This window comes from Piliocolobus tephrosceles, chromosome 8, assembly GCF_002776525.5.
Source record: "Piliocolobus tephrosceles isolate RC106 chromosome 8, ASM277652v3, whole genome shotgun sequence".
In the NCBI taxonomy this organism is placed as follows: domain Eukaryota; kingdom Metazoa; phylum Chordata; class Mammalia; order Primates; family Cercopithecidae; genus Piliocolobus; species Piliocolobus tephrosceles.
Window position 1 is genome coordinate 97,700,625 of NC_045441.1, and position 21,772 is coordinate 97,722,396.

The 21,772-nt window shown below is 43.1% G+C and overlaps 2 protein-coding genes across 12 annotated transcripts in view; one reads left to right on the forward strand and one right to left on the reverse strand.

Annotated features, from left to right (window-relative positions):
• Positions 1 to 3,282, forward strand: part of KMT2E (lysine methyltransferase 2E) — a 100,235-nt gene extending 96,953 nt beyond the window's left edge. For 2 of the 3 annotated variants that reach the window (XM_023192542.3, XM_023192543.3), the window contains one exon: positions 105 to 3,279. In XM_023192542.3, the coding sequence (XP_023048310.1) occupies positions 105 to 1,616 (1,512 nt within the window). In that variant the 3' untranslated portion in view covers positions 1,617 to 3,279. Of the gene's footprint in view, positions 1 to 104 lie in introns of all 3 variants that reach the window. The other variant, XM_023192544.3, reaches the window with a different exon arrangement.
• SRPK2 (SRSF protein kinase 2) overlaps positions 2,286 to 21,772 on the reverse strand; it is a 296,676-nt gene continuing 277,189 nt past the window's right edge. For 2 of the 9 annotated variants that reach the window (XM_026446894.2, XM_026446896.1), the window contains 4 exons: positions 17,097 to 17,166; positions 16,354 to 16,446; positions 15,888 to 15,980; positions 5,173 to 6,251 (listed from right to left, as the gene is read on the reverse strand). In XM_026446894.2, coding sequence (XP_026302679.1) covers positions 6,067 to 6,251; positions 15,888 to 15,980; positions 16,354 to 16,446; positions 17,097 to 17,166 — 441 coding nt within the window. In that variant the 3' untranslated portion in view covers positions 5,173 to 6,066. Of the gene's footprint in view, positions 6,252 to 15,887; positions 15,981 to 16,353; positions 16,447 to 17,096; positions 17,167 to 21,772 lie in introns of all 9 variants that reach the window. The other 7 variants (XM_026446895.1, XM_026446891.1, XM_026446899.1 and 4 more) reach the window with 7 other exon arrangements.

Consider the following 21,772-nt stretch of genomic DNA (forward strand, 5'->3'; position numbering starts at 1 on the left):
CCTCATTAAAATTAATATTTAGGTAGTATTAAATATCAACGAGAATAAACCTCAAGGTACACAAAATGTTCCTTAAATGTATGTAATTTGTTTTTTCTTCATAGCCTGGTTCACCTGGATCTGTAATTCCTGCTCAAGCACACGGGAAAATATTCACAAAACCAGATCCCCAATGGGACTCCACAGTTACTGCATCCGAAGCTGAAAACAGTGTTCACCTAAAAACAGAGCTCCAACAAAAACAGCTGTCGAATAACAGCCAAGCACTTTCAAAGAATCATCCTCCTCAGACACACGTTCGTAATTCATCTGAGCAACTTTCACAAAAGCTGCCTTCTGCACCAACAAAGTTGCACTGTCCTCCATCACCTCACCTGGAAAATCCTCCAAAGTCATCCACGCCTCACACACCTGTACAGCATGGTTATCTTTCACCAAAGCCTCCTTCACAGCAGTTAGGATCTCCCTACAGGCCTCATCATTCACAGTCACCTCAAGTTGGAACACCTCAGCGAGAGCCTCAGAGAACCTTTTATCCAGCAGCACAGAACCTTCAAGCCAATACTCAGCAGGCAACTTCTGGAACATTATTTACACAGACACCCTCAGGACAATCTGCAGCAACATACAGTCAGTTTAACCAACAAAGTCTGAACAGCACGGCACCACCCCCTCCACCTCCTCCACCTCCTTCTTCTTCGTCTTACTATCAAAACCAGCAGCCCTCTGCAACCTTTCAGAATTATAATCAGCTCAAAGGTAGTCTTTCTCAACAAACTGTGTTTACATCAGGACCAAATCAAGCACTTCCTGGCACCACAAGCCAGCAAACAGTTCCAGGACATCATGTGACTCCAGGGCATTTTTTGCCCTCTCAGAACCCCACCATTCACCATCAAACTGCTGCTGCTGTAGTCCCCCCTCCTCCTCCACCACCGCCTGCTCCAGGACCGCACCTTGTACAACAGCCGAATTCCCATCAGCAACACTCTGTAGCACATGTAGTAGGGCCTGTTCATGCGGTCACCCCTGGGTCGCATATTCATTCTCAAACTGCTGGACACCACTTACCCCCACCCCCACCCCCTCCCGGTCCTGCCCCTCATCACCATCCACCACCCCATCCTTCCACAGGACTCCAAGGTCTACAAGCACAACACCAGCATGTTGTAAATTCAGCACCCCCACCACCCCCTCCGCCGCCACCTTCCAGTGTTTTGGCTTCTGGGCATCATACCACATCGGCTCAAGCCTTACACCACCCACCTCATCAAGGACCTCCACTTTTTCCTTCGAGTGCTCATCCAGCTGTACCACCGTATCCCTCACAAGCTACACATCATACCACTTTGGGACCGGGACCCCAGCACCAGCCTTCTGGAACAGGGCCACATTGTCCATTACCTGTCACAGGTCCTCATCTCCAGCCCCAAGGACCAAACAGTATTCCAACACCTACTGCTTCAGGGTTCTGTCCTCATCCTGGCTCTGTGGCCCTGCCACATGGGGTTCAGGGACCTCAGCAGGCATCTCCAGTGCCTGGACAGATTCCAATTCACAGAGCACAGGTGCCACCAACATTTCAAAACAATTACCATGGGTCAGGGTGGCATTAAAATGGACTCCAAAAACATTTTTTTAAATGTTCTGTAAGATAAACTGTATATTTCATATGTACCTGTTAAGGTACTTTTTAAAGCTTGTACATGAACCTTTGTATAAAAAACACCAGTGCTCTTTCATTGTATTTTTCTCATTTTTGCTTTTTGAAATTCCTTTAAAAAATGTGCTGTTAAGCCAGTATTAGGTATCTTTATTTTGTAAGTGAACATTCCAGCTGTTTTTTCTGGCAGATCTGATGCTGATTTGATGCTGTATGATCTTTAAATTTTATTGTTGCAGTTAAATTCATTTAGTGAATGTTCTATTATTTTATACCTACACATTAAGTACTCAGCTAAGTAATGGCACTATGAGGATTTTCTTTTCTTTTCTCCCCTTTCCTGTCAGCAGCAGTTCTGTGAATGCATCTTAGGTATAAAAATGGCAATACAGATTTTTATATTTTGGTGTGGACATGGCTCATTTTTGTTTTACCAGTTACTTGCAAGCAAAATGTAATTTAATGTATAGATGATTTCTAGTGTCTCCTGACAAACTGTAAATACTGCATTTCTTTTGCGTATATAATTGCTTACAGCTTTTCTCATTTGATATATAGCATTGTACATATGAGAAGTCTTTTGCAAAACTGTGTGATCTTTGTGAAAGTAGTACAGTATATGACCTTTAATTTCTTTTTTATTTTAAATATACTGTCACATTGAAGCACTGGTTGGGCATTTTAATTCATGTTAATAAATCACAATTATGTCAGTTTTACCAAATTGTCCTGTGCAACTTCTAAGATCGGGGTCTGTGTTTCTACAGAAGTTCTAGTTTTCAAATATAGTTTGTAAGGAGCCTTCAATTTTCTTTAGCAACTACTACCTCAGCAACAGGAGGCAGCAAGGGGTTGTTTGCATTTTTGCAGGAGCCATAGGAAACTACTGAAATGATCGTGCTGGGTCAATTAAGGATGTGGCATCATCATACAAAATGAATCCAGACCACTAATGCATTACAGTAGTTCTTGAATACAATGTGCAACAACTGTTTGAAAATATGGGTAGTTTGCCCAAAACAGGAAAACTTGTCTTGGGTGTACAAAACTAAAGAAAAAAGGCATTATTCCTAGATCTCTTAGTGAAATGAAAACGGCCTCTTAAGTGAACGTTTTTATTGCTAAAATATAAAATGCTAGTTATAATCTTGGAAAAAGTAAAATTTCCCAGCCTTTGTCTTCTACCTCTGAGAAGGATTCAGTAAGTACATCCAATAATAATGATACTGTTTATCAACACATTTTTCATCATCCAATTACCTGACATAATTTGGCACAGGATACAAATTCTGTGCATCAGAGAAAGTAAACACTAAAATGACTGAGTGACCTCCTTCAGTCATGTTTTCACACTTTGAATTTCTACTTCCTTTTGAAAATTAGCTGACAAACAATGGTACATTAACACAGCTCATTTAGGGCTCAATCCTAATCAGCTTGAAATTTTAGAAGAACATAGGCCAAGTGTGCCATCCTCGATTTGTCCAACAAAATTCTATGTATGGTATTTATAGTAAAGAAACATTTGAGAAGAAACAGTTTTACATCATCTATCCTGATAGTTTCAAACAGAATAAAGGTAACTAGTGTGTGAAATATAAATATTATTCTTAAAAGGTCTGTCCTTCTAAGCAGTTTAAATTCTTCACTGGCTTGAAATGTGCCTACTACAGAAATATGCATACAGAAGCTTTTGTGTGAACTGAAGAATCTTATTTGATTCCTTGATGAAGTATATACTCCCAAATATGGTCTTCTACCAAAATTTCATTCAACTTATTTAAAAGGGGGAGAAAAAAGGAGAATTTAGGAAATAATCTGAACTATGGATAGAAACAAGTTCTCTACTCCAGTGTAAAGTTTCCTTCCTTTATCCTGGTAACTAGTTATGTGTGGTCCAGGTATGGGAAGAAGCAAGTCAATAAATTAGTTTTCACCTAAAAAGTTTATGACTTTTTGCAGATCTTACATCCACCTTTTCTCTGCCTTTGGGCAGTTCTGTCTGCCAATTTCCAGAGAGCCAGTTCCTGTATCTGCTATAAACATATATGTGATCCACTGCTTGTCATTTTCCATGAAGATTTCACATGGACTACAGAAAGGAAAAGACAGGACATTCAACTAAAGTCAGAGAGCTAGTTAGAATGTTTAGCATAACCAGTGGTTCTCATTTAGTTTTTGTGCATTCTTTATCAACAAGCCGCCAAGAATCTGATAAAACCGTATTATGCCTAATACAAATGTATATTCCTTCTAGAACAACTGTTCCAGGCTGTTTTATCATAAGGGACACACCTGTAAAAATTTATAATCTAGTTTATTTTCCAACATGAGCAAAAACTGCATTAGACAAATTTCATTCAAGTATACTATCACCCTGATAAAAATCCTTTTACACTTAGGGAAGATATAAATTGTGCTCTATGGTTCTTGTAAGGATGTTTCTTACAGAAATCATGGATAGTATCATCAGTCTACAGCCACTATCTATCATAGAATTTACATGGAAACCTACAGCCTCATTAGAAAAACTTAGCATGCACATTTCATAAAGAAATGAATGAATGATCCATTCTGTCTCACTGTGGTATGAGATGTAATGGTAATTCCTAAGAGGGTTATGTGTCTTGTTTCCTAACAGCAAATGCTGTTTTAAGTTTGCAATGATCAAACAAATGCAGTCAGTATGTTTTTGATGAACCATGGATGAAAAGGGATCACTGAAATTCTAGAGAATCAATCTATACTGTAGCTTTTCTCCTAAATCCCTTCTGCCCTTAAAAAATAATAAATGATTTCCTTATAATAAGCCTTAATGTATGTTCTACAACTACATCTGCTGCAACAGGAATGCTGGTATTTAGTTTTAGTGACACTACTCTGGTAGCAAATGTTCATTGATTCTATAATTTATAGGGCAATGACCAAGGCAATGTCTGGAAAAAAAAAAACCGAAACACTTTAATTTTTAAGACAACTGCAAGCACCTCAAACAATGGATTATTGTTACAACACTTGTTAGCTTTTCACAATCTAGTTATTGCAAAGGCATATGGATAAATGTTAATGGACAAAGTCAAAAACGAGGCACCTTAATGAATGTAAAATTTAAAATAAAAAGACATTCAATCCACTGACTTCTAAAAGAGGCTAAATATACCTCTATATATTACATTCTAAAATTGTATTGCCTACTATGGTTTGTGTCCTGGAGTCTACAATTAATTTTAAGGAAATGCATAAACAAAACTGTGTGCAACCTGCAAAGGGAAAATCATTTTCTCAACTTCATTTTATGGAAAGACAATGAAAAAGCTAGTAAAATTTGTTGTAGCCACACGTAAAGCTACCTATGGAATGAAAGTGATCACTGTTACCTTTGAGCTGTGAGGAGTATTCTGCCCACTGCACTGCAAATTGTATATACCACACCTTGTGTTCTAGACAAGCATGATCATGCTTTTCGAAAAATATACGTATTTTTTCATTCCACACAATGAACACGTTTCTCTTTTCCAATTTAATCTATGTAGAGCTTAACTTACAGCGCCCAGAGGAGGCAACATGACATGGTACTGAGCCATCACATTTTTAAAGGATAATTGCTCTTCTTTAAAAGTACTTTTAAAAATATGCAAAAATACAAATGGGACTGCTAAATTATAATGCATATTTTAGAATGAGAAGCATAACTTTTCTTCCTTTAAAGTGCCATATAGAGAATGACATCTTACAACCCAGAGCCACTTTGTTTAAAATCCAATGTGAAAAGACTGTTATGGAATGAAAAGTTTGCACAACTCCTTGGAGCAGTTACAGTCTGCTACATGCAACATAGGCTACAAAGCACTCAAGACTTGGTAGCTTTTCTGAAATTTGAGTCCCCCTCCCATATTTAATGGAAAGTAACATTTACAGGGTGCATTTACATACACTATAATACAGGAATGATGTCCCTTTGCCAGAAGATAAAATTGTACATTTCCTTGCTATTTCTTGGTTCCAACTTGATAATTTCTTAAGATTGTAAATTATATAGTACTCAGCTAAAATATTTCTTCATAAATAGTTACAAAACCTGCCAAAACACAAAGGGAAAGTATTTTTCATTCAAAAAAAGGACATTTGAATGTCACACAACACAAGAAACGATGCTTAGAGACATGTTATTGTTTCCAGAAGAAAATGGTCAGTAAACTACTTAGCTGAAGACAAAAGACTACCCTTCCCCAGGATCACAGTGCACAAAAAGCAAAATGTCAAACAACAGTACCTCAAAGCAAAATAAAGGTCTGAGGATGAAGCCAGCTCACTTGTAATCCTGTTAAAGAATGAGAGTCACCGTTTAGGTCCAATGTACTGGGAACATTTGCTAGCTCAGAATGCAATATTGGTAGAATTTGCTAAGAATTCAACCAAGGATGCCGAAGGCATTCGCCAGCTGAGGCTCGTTTTTCTGGAACCATTTCTAACATCGGGATCAGGAAATCTGTAAACTGTGCAGCATCTTCATGGGGCCAGCCATACTTTTCCACAAGTACATCAAAGAGGCTCCAGGGCTTCAGCTTGGTGATGTGTCGCAGTTCTCCTACAGGGGAAAAAACAGGCCAATGTCTAGAAAGCTCCAAATCTGCATTCCCCATTGTTGGTCCAGTCAGGCTCTTTTCAATGAAGCGGACAACCACCTGCTCAACACTTACACGGCAACAACAAAGGACGCCAGCTTTTCCCCGCTAGGCAGTAATCATTACATGCACATATGACCAAGGCATATTTCAAGTAAGCCTGGTGGATGTAAATAGAGGTTAACAGTTCATTCACATTAGTTCTAAGTTTCTTTAAGGAAGTGGAGTGGGCTCACTTTGCCTAGAGTGTTTTCTTTTCCAAAGGCTGAAGCAAGCCACTCTCATTTCAACCTGGGATCTTTCATAAAATTTGCAAACTTGAGGCCAACCCAAATCAAACACCATTCATGTCTACGCATTTGTTGTAAAATCTAAGATCCTAGGACATTAATTTGTAAATCTTGAAGTTACATTTCACAAACTGTGCTAGCTGCAGTATGAAAAGTGTGGGTTATAGGCAGCTTTGGTTGACATAACAGAATGACGAACAAGCTAGTAAATGGCCTACAAGCTGTAATGGTCATTTCATAAGAGAAAAAAAGGTAATTTTTAAGTCAAAACTGCAAAAAAGGGCTGGGGTCGGTGGCTCACACCTGCAATCCTAGCTGCTTGGGAGGCTGAGGCAGGAAGATCCCTTGAGCCCATGAGTTTCAGACCAGCCTGGGTAACACAGACCAGACCCTGTCTCCACTTAAAAAAAAAAAAAAAAAGAAAAAAAGTAGCTGGGGACAGTGGTACATGCCAGCTACTCAGGAGGCTGAGGCAGGAGCACTGGTGGAGTCCAGGAGGCCAAGGCTGCAGTGAGTCAAGGTCATGCCACTGCACTCCAGCCTGGAAGAGGGCAAGCGAAACCCTGTCTCCCCATAATCCTGTTCAAAAAGTCAATAAACTGTCAAAAGCTCCAGATAATTTCACTGTAAATAACTCATTTTCTCTGCCTGTTTGAAGTTTTCACAAGACCCCCCACCCCTGCCCATAGGCCTCCTTAGGTGCCCCTCAGTGCACCCTGAGCAGCTTCTGCAGAGGAAAACACTCCCCTGTGCCCACACCCCAGAGCAGCCAGGTCTCGGGGGGGAGGGAGAGGCATTCAGGCACCTGCACGGCACACGTCATACAAGGGCTGACTTTCAATTGCTATAATTTAAACAAAGTAATTTTTTTTCATGAGATGCATCAATAGATAATCAGTGCTCTGCTCACAAAGGTGTTCTCAGGAGGCTTGTTCTGTTTCACCCACTCAAGTCAATTTAGAAAAGCCCTCCCCTTTAAAAACATAATGAAAAGAAAAGAACATTACAGAAAATTGTAAGAACAAAAGGGGAAGGAGCCTACAATCCTACCCACAACGGCTCTTCTTTTGTGTCTATTGTGAAGCGTGATCTTACACACTATTATGTCTACAGAGCTGCAATCATGCTCTGCACAGGGTTCTGCATAAAGAATCTCTGAAGAGGACTGCTTGCTAAAGGGGCTGGGATGTAAAATAAGCTTCTGTTTCCAATATGAGGACTGGAGATAGAGTTAAGCATCACATCCAGACTAGACATCAGGTCTGTGTTGATGAAGAAATGAACCTGCAGTATTAGAGGCAGGAACGGATCTCCTGTTGAAGGAAACATAGTCTCCATAAAAACAAAGTCAGAGCAGAGACCGCAGGTTTATCCCTCTAAGCCCAAAATTCCGGCACTAAGAATCCAGCCAAAGGAGATAAACTGTGGTTGCACCGCCCCAAATTCATGCCTAATATGTGCTGGCACAAAATTATATGTACTTGCAAAATTACAAAGAGCCAATAATAGTAAAATGGTGGTTAAAAGAAAACCAAGGTAGATTCACTTAATAGTATTTAGTATTACTTAACAACATGGGAGAAGATCATGGTACAACATTAGGCAGTAAAGGAACAAACTATGTCCTACAGATAATCACAAGATTATTAAAACGCTCATTGGCCGGGCGCGGTGGCTCAAGCCTGTAATCCCAGCACTTTGGGAGGCCGAGGCGGGCGGATCACGAGGTCAGGAGATCGAGACCATCCTGGCTAACACGGTGAAAACCCATCTCTACTAAAAAAAATACAAAAAATTAGCTGGGCGAGGTGGCGGGTGCCTGTAGTCCCAGCTACTCGGGAGGCTGAGGCAGGAGAATGGCGTAAACCCGGGAAGCGGAGCTTGCGGTGAGCTGAGATCTGGCCACTGCACTCCAGCCTGGGCGACAGAGCGAGACTCTGTCTCAAAAAAAAAAAAAAAAAATCTATTCTATCTCAGAATAAATACCCTCCAGGTTTGCAAATATAGGCAAATACAGAGAAGCACTGTCTGCTGAGAATAGTAAAGGAACCTATTTCTGAGAGGCCAGGTGTTAAACTAAGATCCATCAACAAGGCATCTTTTAAGTACAATCTTCCATGAAAAGATAAGGTTTACCACTATAAATGCTTAACAGCTGCACAGTAACAGTGAGCAAAACAATATAACACTGAACGGCCATGAGAAACTATTCATCCATAACTAGGCATACTGTAAACTGGTAAAAATATTTGCAAGGAGCAGCATAAAATATCTAACTACTTTTGACAAGGTAAAGACTATATGTGCAAAGAAGCAGTCTATAAACAACAGTATATGCAGGACAGTCCTAAACACCGATGGTCCTGAGCACACACCAGCACTGCAATATAACAAAACACCAAACCGCCTCTAAAAAAAAAAGTGTGAACTTTTCGTGTGGAAAAACTTTATAATGCAAAGGAAAATCAATGCATCTAGATGCTATAATGATGATGTGTACAAACCCTCAAGCTCAATATAAGAAGTAACCTTGCCCTGGAAGTCCCTGATAAGGTTACTCAAACACAAAGCCCTAGCCCCCCACTCTGTACCTGTTGCTAGCCGACACAACAAGAGTGGCCTCACTGGGTGAGTGGGGGCCTTGAGTCCATGAGCCAGCTCCAGCCCTGCAGACGATGCCCAAAAAATGAAGACACCTCCATCACTTAGAATGATAATTAAGAATAAGAGGGGAAAGCACATTTTAAAAACACATTTTCACCATTTGCTTTTATTATAAAAGTAGCACCCTAACAAGTTAAAGAAATGTTATCGGCCAGGCATGGTGGCTCATGACTGTAATGCCAGCACTTTGGGAGGCCAAGGCAGGAAGATCACCTGAGGTCAGGAGTTCGAGACCAACCTGGCCAACATGGTGAAACCCGATCTCTAATAAATACAAAAATTAGCCAGGCGTGGTGGTGCACGCCTGTAATCCCAGCTACTGGGGAGGCTGAGGCACAAGAATTGTTTGAACCCAGGAGGCGGAGGTTGCAATGAGCTGAGATCGCACCACAGAACTTCAGCCTAGGCAACAGAGTGAGAGACTCTGTCTCAAAAAAAAAAAAAAAGAAAAGAAAATATATGAAGATGTGTTTCACTGAAACAAGTTTTGCAAATAACAAGACAACTGTGACAATTTTAATTTTTTTAAAGTTCCATTTCTAGCCTGTCCTCCTTAAAGAATGTGGAATATCACTTCACCCTTCCTGTGACTATCAGCTGTCAATCTCATTATCAACTCACACACACACACACAGGCGAACATGAGCCTGGCGGCCAATTGTGCTGTTCCCCAGGAGCCCCTCAGGCTTCTGAACGTGCTCGGACAAACAGCCTGACAGAGCCAAGGAAAGCCAGCAGGAAGCAGGCTCTGAGGAAGGCTCCTCCTGCAGAGCAAAGGCTTTGTGACAGCAGCTGTACTGGCCAGTCCTGGACCATCTAAGAAAACAGGGAAGTTCTATTATTCTTCTCTTGAATCTTAAAGTGGTTTGTGAAGGAAAATATATTATTTTATCCATGAAATTGTCATATTCCAGAATTAAATAAAGCAGCCCACGAGGTTCCACACTACATTTGGGAAGACTCTAAAGGCAAATCCTAGACTATATGTACATGAACAGTGGTAATTACAAAGCAAACCCCGATACAAAACTGATGAGCATCAATTAGATGCACATAGAAAGTAAACCTGCCAAGAAATACCAATACAAAGCAAGAGACAATCAAGAGATTTGAATGAATAGACAACCACATGTGGGTAAATACTGGAGTTTAAAATGTGTATAAACCCTACTTCACATCCCATACAAAATCAACTCAAAACAGATCATATGCCTCAGAGCTAAAACTAAGCAGTTCCTAGAAAAGTAAATCTTCATGACCTTGAAGTAGGCAATTAGATGTGACATCATAAGCATAAATTATAAAATGTATATAAATTGGCCTTCATCAAAATTTAAACATTTATACTTAAACTTTCACACATGTATTCAAGAGAAATGGAAACATCTGCCTACACAAACTTGTGCATTAATGACCATATAGTGGCCGGGCGCGGTGGCTCAAGCCTGTAATCCCAGCACTTTGGGAGGCCGAGACGGGCGGATCACGAGGTGAGGAGATCGAGACCCTCCTGGCTAACACGGTGAAACCCCGTCTCTACTAAAAATACAAAAAAAATTAGCCGGGCGAGGTGGTGGGCGCCTGTGGTCCCAGCCACTCGGGAGGCTGAGGCAGGAGAATGGCGTGAACCCAGGAGGCAGAGGTTGCGGTGAGCTGAGATCCGGCCACTGCACTCTAGCCTGGGCGACAGAGCAAGACTCCGTCTCAAAAAAAAAAAAAAAAAAAAAAAAAAATGACCATATAGTGGCATCATTCATAATAGCCAAAAAGTGGGGGAAACCAAACGCCCATCACCTGATGGAGGGATAAACAAGAGGAGTGGCAGTGACAACGCCCAGCCCGTGAGGTTGTCAAATGCCCACGAAAGAGCTTTCGTTGCTCTTTACAGCATCAAAAGAATCTGTTGCTTTTTAGGTATTCAGGAGATAATTTTAAAACATTGTGAGAAGTTCAACTCAGACACTAAATATTAAAAATACAGAATAAGGTATCTCTTTTTAAAACTCAGCTCCTGGGTTTTAGCCCTCAGTTCTCACCTTTTTCTTGATGTTGTCCCTAACTTGGGGAAATGTGGATTTTATGCTGCTGCATAGAAGCGTCTTGCTTTTGAAATTTTCAATTGTATTTAAGGTCTGTAGTCTGACACACACATGCAGGCGCACACACATGCACACATAATCACTCTCTTTTATCCCAACACACTTGATGCTCTCATCTAGAGACCAGTTTTTTGTTTGTTTGTTTGTTTAAGTAAACTGTCTCCTTTGATGATCCCATTATCAATGCAGCAATTTTTACTAAAATGCACCTGCTGAATGGTCAGAAAAATCCCTGGTGACCAGCCCAGTGAGGTCTGCTCTCGGCTGCACTGCTTTTTCTACCATGATCTGAGGGCTGAAATGCTTCTGGGGACCACCCACTTCTTGAAGACAGGACAGGGAAAAAAATTCATGGACATGCTGATTTCTATTGGCCCACCTCTCAACACACTAGTTTCTTAATGCTTTTGGTGGCTCATGTCCAGCAAATTATCCTTAAGAGGGTGAGAGCTGTAATTACATTCCCTGACCAAAAATATAGCTCAATTTTTAACTTTCTGGCCAAAGAATGATTCAAACTAGTAATGATCATGGCTTCTTGAATTATACACAAGAGGAGACAGATGAGCTGCATTTGATGCTCAACTTTAACACACAGACCCCATGCTTCTCTGGCCACGTGGCAGGGATGAAAATCTGCCTCTGACCTGGAGGAGACAGAGCGGGAAAACCTCCTGGGAAGGCACTCTCCATCAGTAACTGCTTTCAAAGGTGAGAGGCATATCAACAGCTGTTTTAAATTTTGTTCTTTATCAGTTCTAGCACAAAGTATTTTAGGTATTTTAGGAAAAAAGTTTCAATGGCTACTTTTAAGATTCCATTATTTCCAAAATGTACATTCACCTATTACTTACGGGAACATGCCAAAACACATCTTTCATGCAGCAAGCCATTCCCCTCATCCTGAGAGACACGATGAAATCTATTTCCATGACGGGCCGTCATTCCTCATAAGGTTATCCTGTGACTTCTGTAAAAAACCCTAAATCCCTTCTGATCTCTACTGCCATTAGAAATTATAATCAGGAAAGAACTGAAGCCCCAATTCTCAGTCATTTCAGGGGATTTCTCACCTAGTCACAAATGCTCTCTTACATCCGAAAAAAGAACTGTAGGTACCACAGTAACACCAAGTCAAAATATTTTTGGTCTCTCATTAAGAAGGATGCCAAATGCATTTTAACTCTGCAGGTTACCTTCAAATAAGCTAGCTGCTCAAAAAGAACTCGATCACACAAGTCCTAAGTATATGTGGTGATGATGGCGGTAACCTGGAGATACACATCCACAAGCTGTCTCAGGGAGCAAGGTTGCTGACAGAAAGACCCACGTGGAAGCTGCCTTCCAGCCATTTATGGCCACATGCAGGCCGCTCTCCCTGAAACAAAACGAACCATCACAGGAGTGACAGGCCAAGAGCAGATGCCTGTACCAGCTCCATGCCTGCAGGCCGCTTACAGGCCCCTCCTTCCAACAACTCAGTGACTTCGCTTGCTCATCATTCAAGGCCTCTCTTTCTGTCCCTCTTCCTTTCAGTATGGAGTCCTTGATCCCCCCAACAGACAGACAATTAACAACGACAAATAAATGCATGGCCAGGCGCAGTGGCTCACACCTGTAATCCCAGCAACTGGGAGGCCAAGGTGGGCGGATCACCTTAGGTCAGGAGTTTGAGACCATCCTGGCCAACATGGTGAAAACCTGTCTCTACTAAAAATACGAAAATCAGCTGGGCATGGTGGCAGGTGCCTGTAATCCTGGCTACTCGGGAAGTTGAGGCAGGAGAATTGCTTGAAGCCGGGAGGCAGAGGTTGCAGTGAGCTGAGACCGTGCCAGTCTGGGCAACAGAGTAAGACTCCATCTCAAAAAAAAAAAAAAAAGATAAATGCAGAGGCAGGTCACTCTAAGTGGGTCTTTGTTGATGAGGAAAGGTTCCAATTAAAGGAACAATTCCTGAGTGACTCTGCTGTTGGTCCTCACCGTACCAGATGACCACAGTGGAAAATGAGGCTCATCAAACCATGGTGCCCAAGCAGATGCTGTGCCCCATGTCTCTCAGGTCTCTCCTGCCCCTCTAGAGCATCACAAGTCAATCATGTTCTCTCTTTCCATAATAGGCCAGGCCCAACTCCCATCTGACCCACAGCTGGGGGCTCACAGCAAGTCACCTACCAGCCACAGTGCCCCAGGGACCAGGCCATCTCCCCCACCAGCTCTGGAAACATTCTGAAATGTGGGAGGGCCTGCCTTCAATAAAAACACAATTCCCCAGGCCATACTGAATCCCAGGCCACAATAATTCACAGTTTTTTCCTTGTTTTTTTTCTGAGACAGAGTCTTGCTCTGTCACCCAGGCCGGAGTGCAGTGCCGCGATCCCGGCTCATTGCAACCTCTGCCTCCCAGGTTCAAGCAATTCTCCTGCCTCAGCCTCCCCAGTAGCTGAGATTACAGGCAGCCACCACCACGCCCAGCTAATTTTTATACTTTAGTAGAGAAGGGGTTTTGCCATGTTGGCCGGGCTGGTCTCGAACTTGTGACCTCAAGCAATCCACCCACCTCAGCCTCAACATGAGCCACCACGCCCAGCCCAATTATTTTCAAACAACATTTTCTCTAAGTTTCCCAGGGAAATTCAGCCTGTTTTCTCAGTAACACTGCTGTATAGAAGTTCATAAGCTTCCAGTGTTTTCCTGTTCATAGCTTTGCTTTACCAATAATAACAGCTCCAGCTGTGCCCAGTGCTGTAAAGACACCCTCTTATACTTTCTTGTAACAGCCAACCCGAAAGAACCCCTGTTGACAGATGAGGAAACTTAAGTTCACAGACTACCTGATGTGCCATTCTCACAGCAGGTTTAAGCCCCAGCTCCATTACTAAACACAGCTTAACAGCAAAGCCATTTTCCTGCCCTTGACTCCACTTGGGCCTGTGCTTGTGAGTCTCCGTGTGGGGAGGGGAACCCTGTGCCTGGCTAACATGGCCTAGACTCAGAGACCAGATTCTCAGAACCAAAAATAATTACTGATTGTCTGACAAATGGTTTTTCCTGACAATACCTGTGCTAAGTCTTAAAGGTAATGAGGAAAATAATTACATCTAATTGTATATTTCACAAATTGCCTTCACCAGGTGATCCTATAAAGTCTGAGAGGTGTGTAGTCAATTTGCCCAGAGTAAATGCAGCAGGAAACCACCATCTTTAGCACAGTCAGTTCTCAAGTCTTGTACACTTAACAGGAAAATGTAATTTAAAGTTAAATATAAGGACTGGGTAGCCAAACCTCACCAAAGTGAGTAATAAAGATTACTACTCCACAAAAATTCCTTATCTCATAGGAAACTAAAAAATCAGTTTGAGGCCAGGCGTGGTGGCTCACACCTCGCTAATCCCAGCACTTTGGGAGGCCGAGATGGGTGAATGACCTGAGGTCAGGAGTTTGAAAACAGCCTGGTCAACATGGTGAAACCCTATCTCCAACAAAAATACAAAAACTTAGCTGGACATGGTGGTGGACATCTGTAATCCTGGCTACTTGGGAAGCTGAGGCAGGAGAATCGCTTGAACCCAGGGTGGGTGGAGGTTGCAGTGAGCTGAGATCACACCACTGCACTCCAGCCTGGATAACAAGAGCGAAACTCCATCTCAAAAAAAAAAAAAAAAAAAAATCAATGTGGTTCTCCAAATTTAGCTAAGTGAGGGAGACAGAGCATCTAGGACTTTCAGAAATTTCTAAAAGTCCACGTCCTACTCACATCAACTTTAAAAGTTCTTTATTAAGGGCTGTCACATCCAAAAACAAAAATCCAACCTGAAAAATATGAAGTAAAAGGACCAACTACACTCATCACAAAAAAGTATAGCAGGTTGGGCGCAATAGCTCATGCCTATAATCCCAGCACTTTGGAAGGCTAAGGCAGGTAGATCACTTGAGGTCAGGAGTTTGAGACCAGCCTAGCCAATACGGTGAAACCCCGTCTCTACTAAAAATACAAAATAATTAGCCAGACATGGTGGCACACCTGTAATCCCAGCTACTTGGGAGGCTGCAGCAGGAGAATTGCTTTGGGAACACAGGATGTGATTTTTAAGAATGTGAGGAACGCAACATTTCATAGGCCTACACCCACTACAGAAATAACCCAGGCAGACCAAAAGCCATGTCCCTGGACATTCATTAAGTCCAGTCTCTAGGCCACCTCTGTTCCACTACAGAGTCCATGACATAAGAAATGAAAAGATAAGTCTAGCTGGCTTTTAACAATCATCTAAATTCCTTTTTATAAATATATGAATATATAGATTGGTAACTTGGAGTAAGAAAAGAGAGAAGCAGAGGAGAAAAATGCTATTAGGAATGCTGTTCTCTTACAAAATTCTTACTCCAGATATCAGATGGGTCAGGTTTATTTCCTGAGAGCTTTCTTCGGAAGAACTCCCCAGCTGTGAAACTCCAGATCTTTCTCCACTGCCCAATCACGAATGCACAATTTCTCCTTTTGGGAGAAGACTATGCTGAAAATTAGTGTTGCATAAATACCGTTACCTTTTCTGGTGAAAAACTCCTTGGAATATTTCCCCAACATAGCGTATTTTCGAGGGACTTTCCCCAGCAGTTCAATGATCAATGCTATGTGATCTGCATTGGGAAACATTGCCAGCAAAACAGAAACACACGACAGTTTAATCAGTACACTGCATGCAGACACTACTACCGCCCGCGCAGACAGAAACAGAGCGCAACTTGAATGACCAAAAGTACAGGCCTTCCTCACGTTGCTGGATTCAGGATTCAGAGCTGGAGGGCACAGGAGAGGGGCTGGTGAACAGGGTGACCGCAGCACAGGGCTAAATGTGGTCTTCCCTGACAACTTTTCTATCAGCACAAGAATTCTGCTGGGTTGCGTTTTGAATTTAGGAGAAATGCCTTTGTCACCATTAATGCTAAAATCAGCAGCTGCTCTTCAGTTTCTGTCTGCATCGTGGCGCTTTTCAAAAAGAAGAGGTACTACCTCTGCGATTGAAGAATTCCCGAGAATATTTTCCAGACAGAGCAAAGTGCCTTGGAATACTGCCTAGCAGCTCTATGATGTGGGCTATGTGGTCTATGGAGGAGAGAAAAAAGGATATGGGAATGGGAGGGGCAAAGGGAAGGATGGGATAAAAGAAGAGGGAAAAATTGAAATTAGTAAAAACTCAGAAATAGATTCAAATCAACAGTGTCTGCAGCACATCCATGCAGAGGCTTGTAGGAATGGCAGGCCTCAGGCACCACCAGGAGCAGTAACAGTGACTGAGGCCAGCTCACCCCAGGCCACCCCAGCAACGCAAGCAAATAAGCATGGAGATGGTCAGGTTTACAGATGGAATTCAAGCCAGAATTCCTGGGTTTTCAACTCAGCTCCCAAACAGGACAGAGAAATGGGCAGCACATCAATGGTCGAAAGGACCACAGAGAGGTTTCAGGTCTGTATCATCTGTCCTCTCTCAGCCAGCTGGGTTCCTGCCCTGTGCAAGGCCAGGAAGAGCCGCTGGTATAGGGCCCTGAGGGCTCACTGGAGTGCTGCCTGTACCAGACAGGCTCTGCCCATTCACTGAGACTGAGGGGGCGTCAAACTCAAAGGAAAAGCATCTGAATTTGGTGTTTGAAAACCAAAAACATGGCTCTATTTCAGTACAAAAATACAGTACTCTACAGAAGTTCAGGGCTGGCAGGAGACCCAGAACGAGGTATTCAGCAGGCACTAATACTCACCTTCGTCTCTGGAATAGTCTTCCCCAGAATGTGGTTCAAACAAATAATCTCCCGTTGCCAGCTCAAATGCCTAGGATACAACAGACGACATGCTAAGCACTTCAGAGATGGCCCCCAAGTCAAAAGCTTTTTCTCCTTACAGAAGAGACCGCCACTTTATGAAGATCTGAATCAAACAAAATAGCTCCCAAAAGTGCTCAATACTAATTTTTTTCTTTCTTCCACATTCAAAGAAGTTTCAGAAGTATTTTTACATTTCTTCTAAGGAAAGATGTAAGAGCTATGTATTCTGTTCATTTTGCAGGAAGCAAAACCAAAACGTCAGTGATTCAGCCGCACCTGTGTGCAGGCCTGGCAAAGCACAGTATGCACTCTATAAACGGTAGAACGAGAGTTCAATCCAGGACTCAACCAGGCCCATCTGACTCCAGCACCTGCCTCAACCACTATAATAGCCTTGGCCTCTGTATAGCAGACACTGCTGCGTCCTTTAGGCAAAGACCTTCGTGTTTTAGTAACCAATGACTATTTTCAGCATCTCATCATCTATTTTCATCATCATTTCATTCACTTCTGATTCAACCAAAGGAAAACCTGGAAACAAAACAGACCCTCTTTGTCCCCAGGGCCAGAGGACGCAGATGGCCTTGCAGACCCTTTTGTGGATGTCACGGAGCACTGGCTTCCTGGGTGGCCACTGGCTGTCCCTCAGCATGCCAGCATGTAGGGAAGGCCATTTGTTCCCATTTCCCTTGCTCACAAAAAAACCCTCAAGAACATGAGTTTAAGCTGGTAACAATATACAAAAATGGCAACTGCTACTGTTCTGCTGATCAAAGAGTATGCTTTAAAAGTGAAAAAAAGAATAAGCTAAATCCCATTTCTGGCCTTTCTCATAGTTGCTTCTATTCTGAATGGATCTTGCTATCCCAAAATTGGGCTTGCTCAGAAGCCCAATCACTGATGCCTGTGGATCTGTGACTGCCCTCCCCACTCCCGCCCCAAGGAGCCAATTCTGGGGTAATCGCACTGCATCAACCTACCTTCTTTTTCTTTCAATGACCACACAGTGCTGGGAAGGCACCCTTAAGGGAAGACTCACCTGCCTGGGTGAGGGGCCACCTCTCCTAGCACTGTCTTTAACAAACCAAGAGGGGGACAGTCAGCCCAGGACCACATCTTTTCACCTTTTTTTAAAAAAAAGACTGCATGGGCCGGGCGCGGTGGCTCAAGCCTGTAATCCCAGCACTTTGGGAGGCCGAGACGGGCGGATCACGAGGTCAGGAGATCGAGATCATCCTGGCGAACACGGGGAAACCCCGTCTCTACTAAAAAATACAAAAAACTAGCCGGGCGAGGTGGCGGGCGCCTGTAGTCCCAGCCACTCGGGAGGCTGAGGTAGGAGAATGGTGTGAATCCGGGAGGCGGAGCTTGCAGTGAGCTGAGATCCGGCCACTGCACCCCAGCCTGGGTGACAGAGCGAGACTCCGTCTCAAAAAAAAAGAAAAAAAAAAAGACTGCATGTGAATCAGCTGAAGGAAGGAGGCATGGTGACAAGATGACTGCCAGCTGTCCATGCGGTAAGCATTAGTTTATGAACTCAGGATCCCGCCCTGAACCTGGCATAGGTCTGAGCAGGACACAGACACGTCACATCTCAGCATGGTGAGTTGGTGGTCCCAGCACTGTGGATGCCCGAAGGCACCAGCAGAAAACGCAGGAAGGCCCTTACGTAGGGCCTCTCCTTTCCACTCAATAAACAAAAAAGACAGCTGGGCCAATCCCAGATGAGGGCAGGAAAACCTCATAATTGGCCCCAAATCCAAGTGGAACAACTCGATTACACGCTTAATGGCCAGGAGAGTCCTTCTGGCCTGGGAGACAATCACCTAAGTATCTTAAAAGCTAAGAGAAAAATCTGAAAACTCGAATGGGACGACGAGGACTTGAAAAGCTTGGATCAAGTTCCAAGCTGCTTTTCAACCCCTGCCTTGAGCCCTATGCTAACTCTTTTAATTAATTTTCAAAATGACTTCAATCAGGTCACATCCATTTCTTTTCCTTTCGTATTTTTTGAGATGGGACCTCACTATGTTATCCAGGCTGGACTCAACCTCTTGGGCTCCAATGATCCTCTCTCAGCCTCTAGAGAAGCTGGGACTACAGGCGCACTATGCTGCGCCCAGTTTTGTACATATTTCTTACTGCCAAAATATGTCAGCTATGTATTCTTTGAAAAAATGATCATTTTGATTAGCACCCTTATATTTCCAAGAAAACATGTATAGAAGCCAATCAATGAAATAATTTTTTTCTTTCTTTTTTTTTTTTTTTTGAGACAGAGTCTCGCTCTGTTGCCCAGGCTGGAGTGCAGTTGCATAATCAATCTCAGCTCACTGCAAGCTCCACCTCCCGGGTAGCTTCACGTCGTTCTCCTGCCTCAGTCTCCCGAGTAGCTGGGACTACAGGTGCCCCCCACCACGCCTGGCTAATTTTTTGTATTTTTAGTAGAAATGGGGTTTCATCGTGTTAGCCAGGATGGTCTCGATCTCCTGACCTTGTGATCTGCCTGCCTCAGCCTCCCAACGTGCTGGGATTACAGGCGTGAGCCACCGCGCCTGGTGAAATAATTTTTTTTTTTTAAAGGAAGAAGGAAGATGCAGGCTGTAATGCTACCCGTTTTTGGTTCTTTGAAGAGTGACTAGATTCTCTTAACAATACAACATGTACAGCAGGGCAAATGCACACTACAATGAAAAACCTCTGCCTTCAACTCAGGTACTCCTAGTATAACCTTCTATTGCCCAGGCTGGAGTGCAGCGGTGCAATCTTGGCTCACTACAACCTTTGCCTCCTGGGTTCAAGCGATTCTTCTGCCTCAGCCACCTGAGTAGCTGGGACTACAGGCACGTGCCACCACGCCCAGTTAATTTGTGTATTTTCAGTAGAGATGGGGTTTCGCCATGTTGGCCAGGCTGGTCTCAAACTCCTTGCCTCAAGTGATCTGCCTGCCTTAGCCTCCCAAAGTGCTGGGATTACAGGTGTACACCACCCCACTGGGCCCGAGTATAACTTTTATTATTATTTTTAATACCTGGGAACTTCGGATTCTTCTCCACTTGGCCCAATTCCCTCAAAGAGCTTTTCCCTGGACCTACTTATTTCTGGATTCTTGGGAGACCAAGTGCCTCTCTCCTAAAACATTCTCCTATGCCGAAGTACCCTGATTCTGAACAAGTAAGATCAGCTATTTGTTCTGTGATGTGACCAGTGCCGAAGAAGTCTGGTGAAGTTTCTTGGGATGGCTTTTCTTGTTTCTATAGCACTGACCAGGACTCACCATGGAGTTCATAAAAAGTCCTATCCGGGACTCTAACACATAAATGCAGAGAAATCAATGCTTCAGCTACAAAGAAGTTTCAGATTATATGTAATTACACCTGGAAGGTGTAAAGCTCAAGAAAAAGCAAAACTCAAGAAAAGTAAAACAGTCCAAAACCAACATATCCTTGCTGTGATCCTTCATTCTGTTGTGCTTCTCCAGCTGCAGAGCCTAAAGCTATCCTCCCTGACAATAGCCAATGGAACCTCGCTACCACCCCTCAGCTCTCATTCCCAAAAGAGTCTCTGTGAGATTTGATGCTATTTATAAAACTCAAAGACAGCTGGGCACAGTGGCACATGCCTGTAATCCCAGCACTTTGGGAGACCAGGGCGGGTGGATCACTTGAGCTCAGGAGATTGAGACCAGCCTAGACAACATGACAAAACTCCATCTCTACAGAAAATACAAAACTTAGCCAGGCGTGGTAGCACATGCCTGTAGTCCCAGCTACACCGGAGGCTGAGGTTGGAGGATCACTTGAGCTTGGGAAGTGGAGTCTACAGTGAACCACAGTCATGCCACTGCACTTCAGCTTGGGCAACAGAGCAAGACCTTGTCTCCAAACAAACAAAATCTTCAAAGACTATAGGCTTTACCACCAAGAACCATCTGTGACCTTACGACAGCTTGGTATTATGAGGTCAAATTTAATATATTAAATGTAATATTTTTACACTACAACAGAACAGATGAGGTAAGAAACACTGCCTCATTGCTCCTAGGTTCTCTAGGAAGAACAAAAGAAACCTCTAAAGCAGGGACTTTTCGGGGGCAGGGCAGGCAGTGAATGAGGGCCTGCCCCTTTTCCAAAAAAAAAAAAACCAAAAAAACAAAACTCCCTTATGACAACCAACTGAAAAAGAAAACCTCATAAGCCATCCTGACAGCACTGAGGGAGCTTATGCTTAATTCTTGGGAAGGGGGCAGGTGACGAGACAGAAAGCCTTTTCCTTAGGAACCTGTTACTGATACTTATGCCACTGTTCACAGCAACAGCATTTCAAGAAGTAAACAGGACAGGAAATTGTATGGAGGGACAAATGTTCATCTAATGGAAGGCAGGACAGATAACCTGGTATAAAATTGTGCTGACAGCTCCATTATCCCACTACATCTGTGACTGTGTCCTATTTTTCTGGTTATATCACCAAACTTAATACCCCAAATTAGAAGCACAGCATTTCAGAGTTGAAAGAGTTCTTAGTGCCTAATTCAGGGCAGCCCTGCTGCTAGTGGCCGTTGTGACTTAACCTTCCCCACATCCTGAAATGGCCCCTGCTCCCCGACCCCC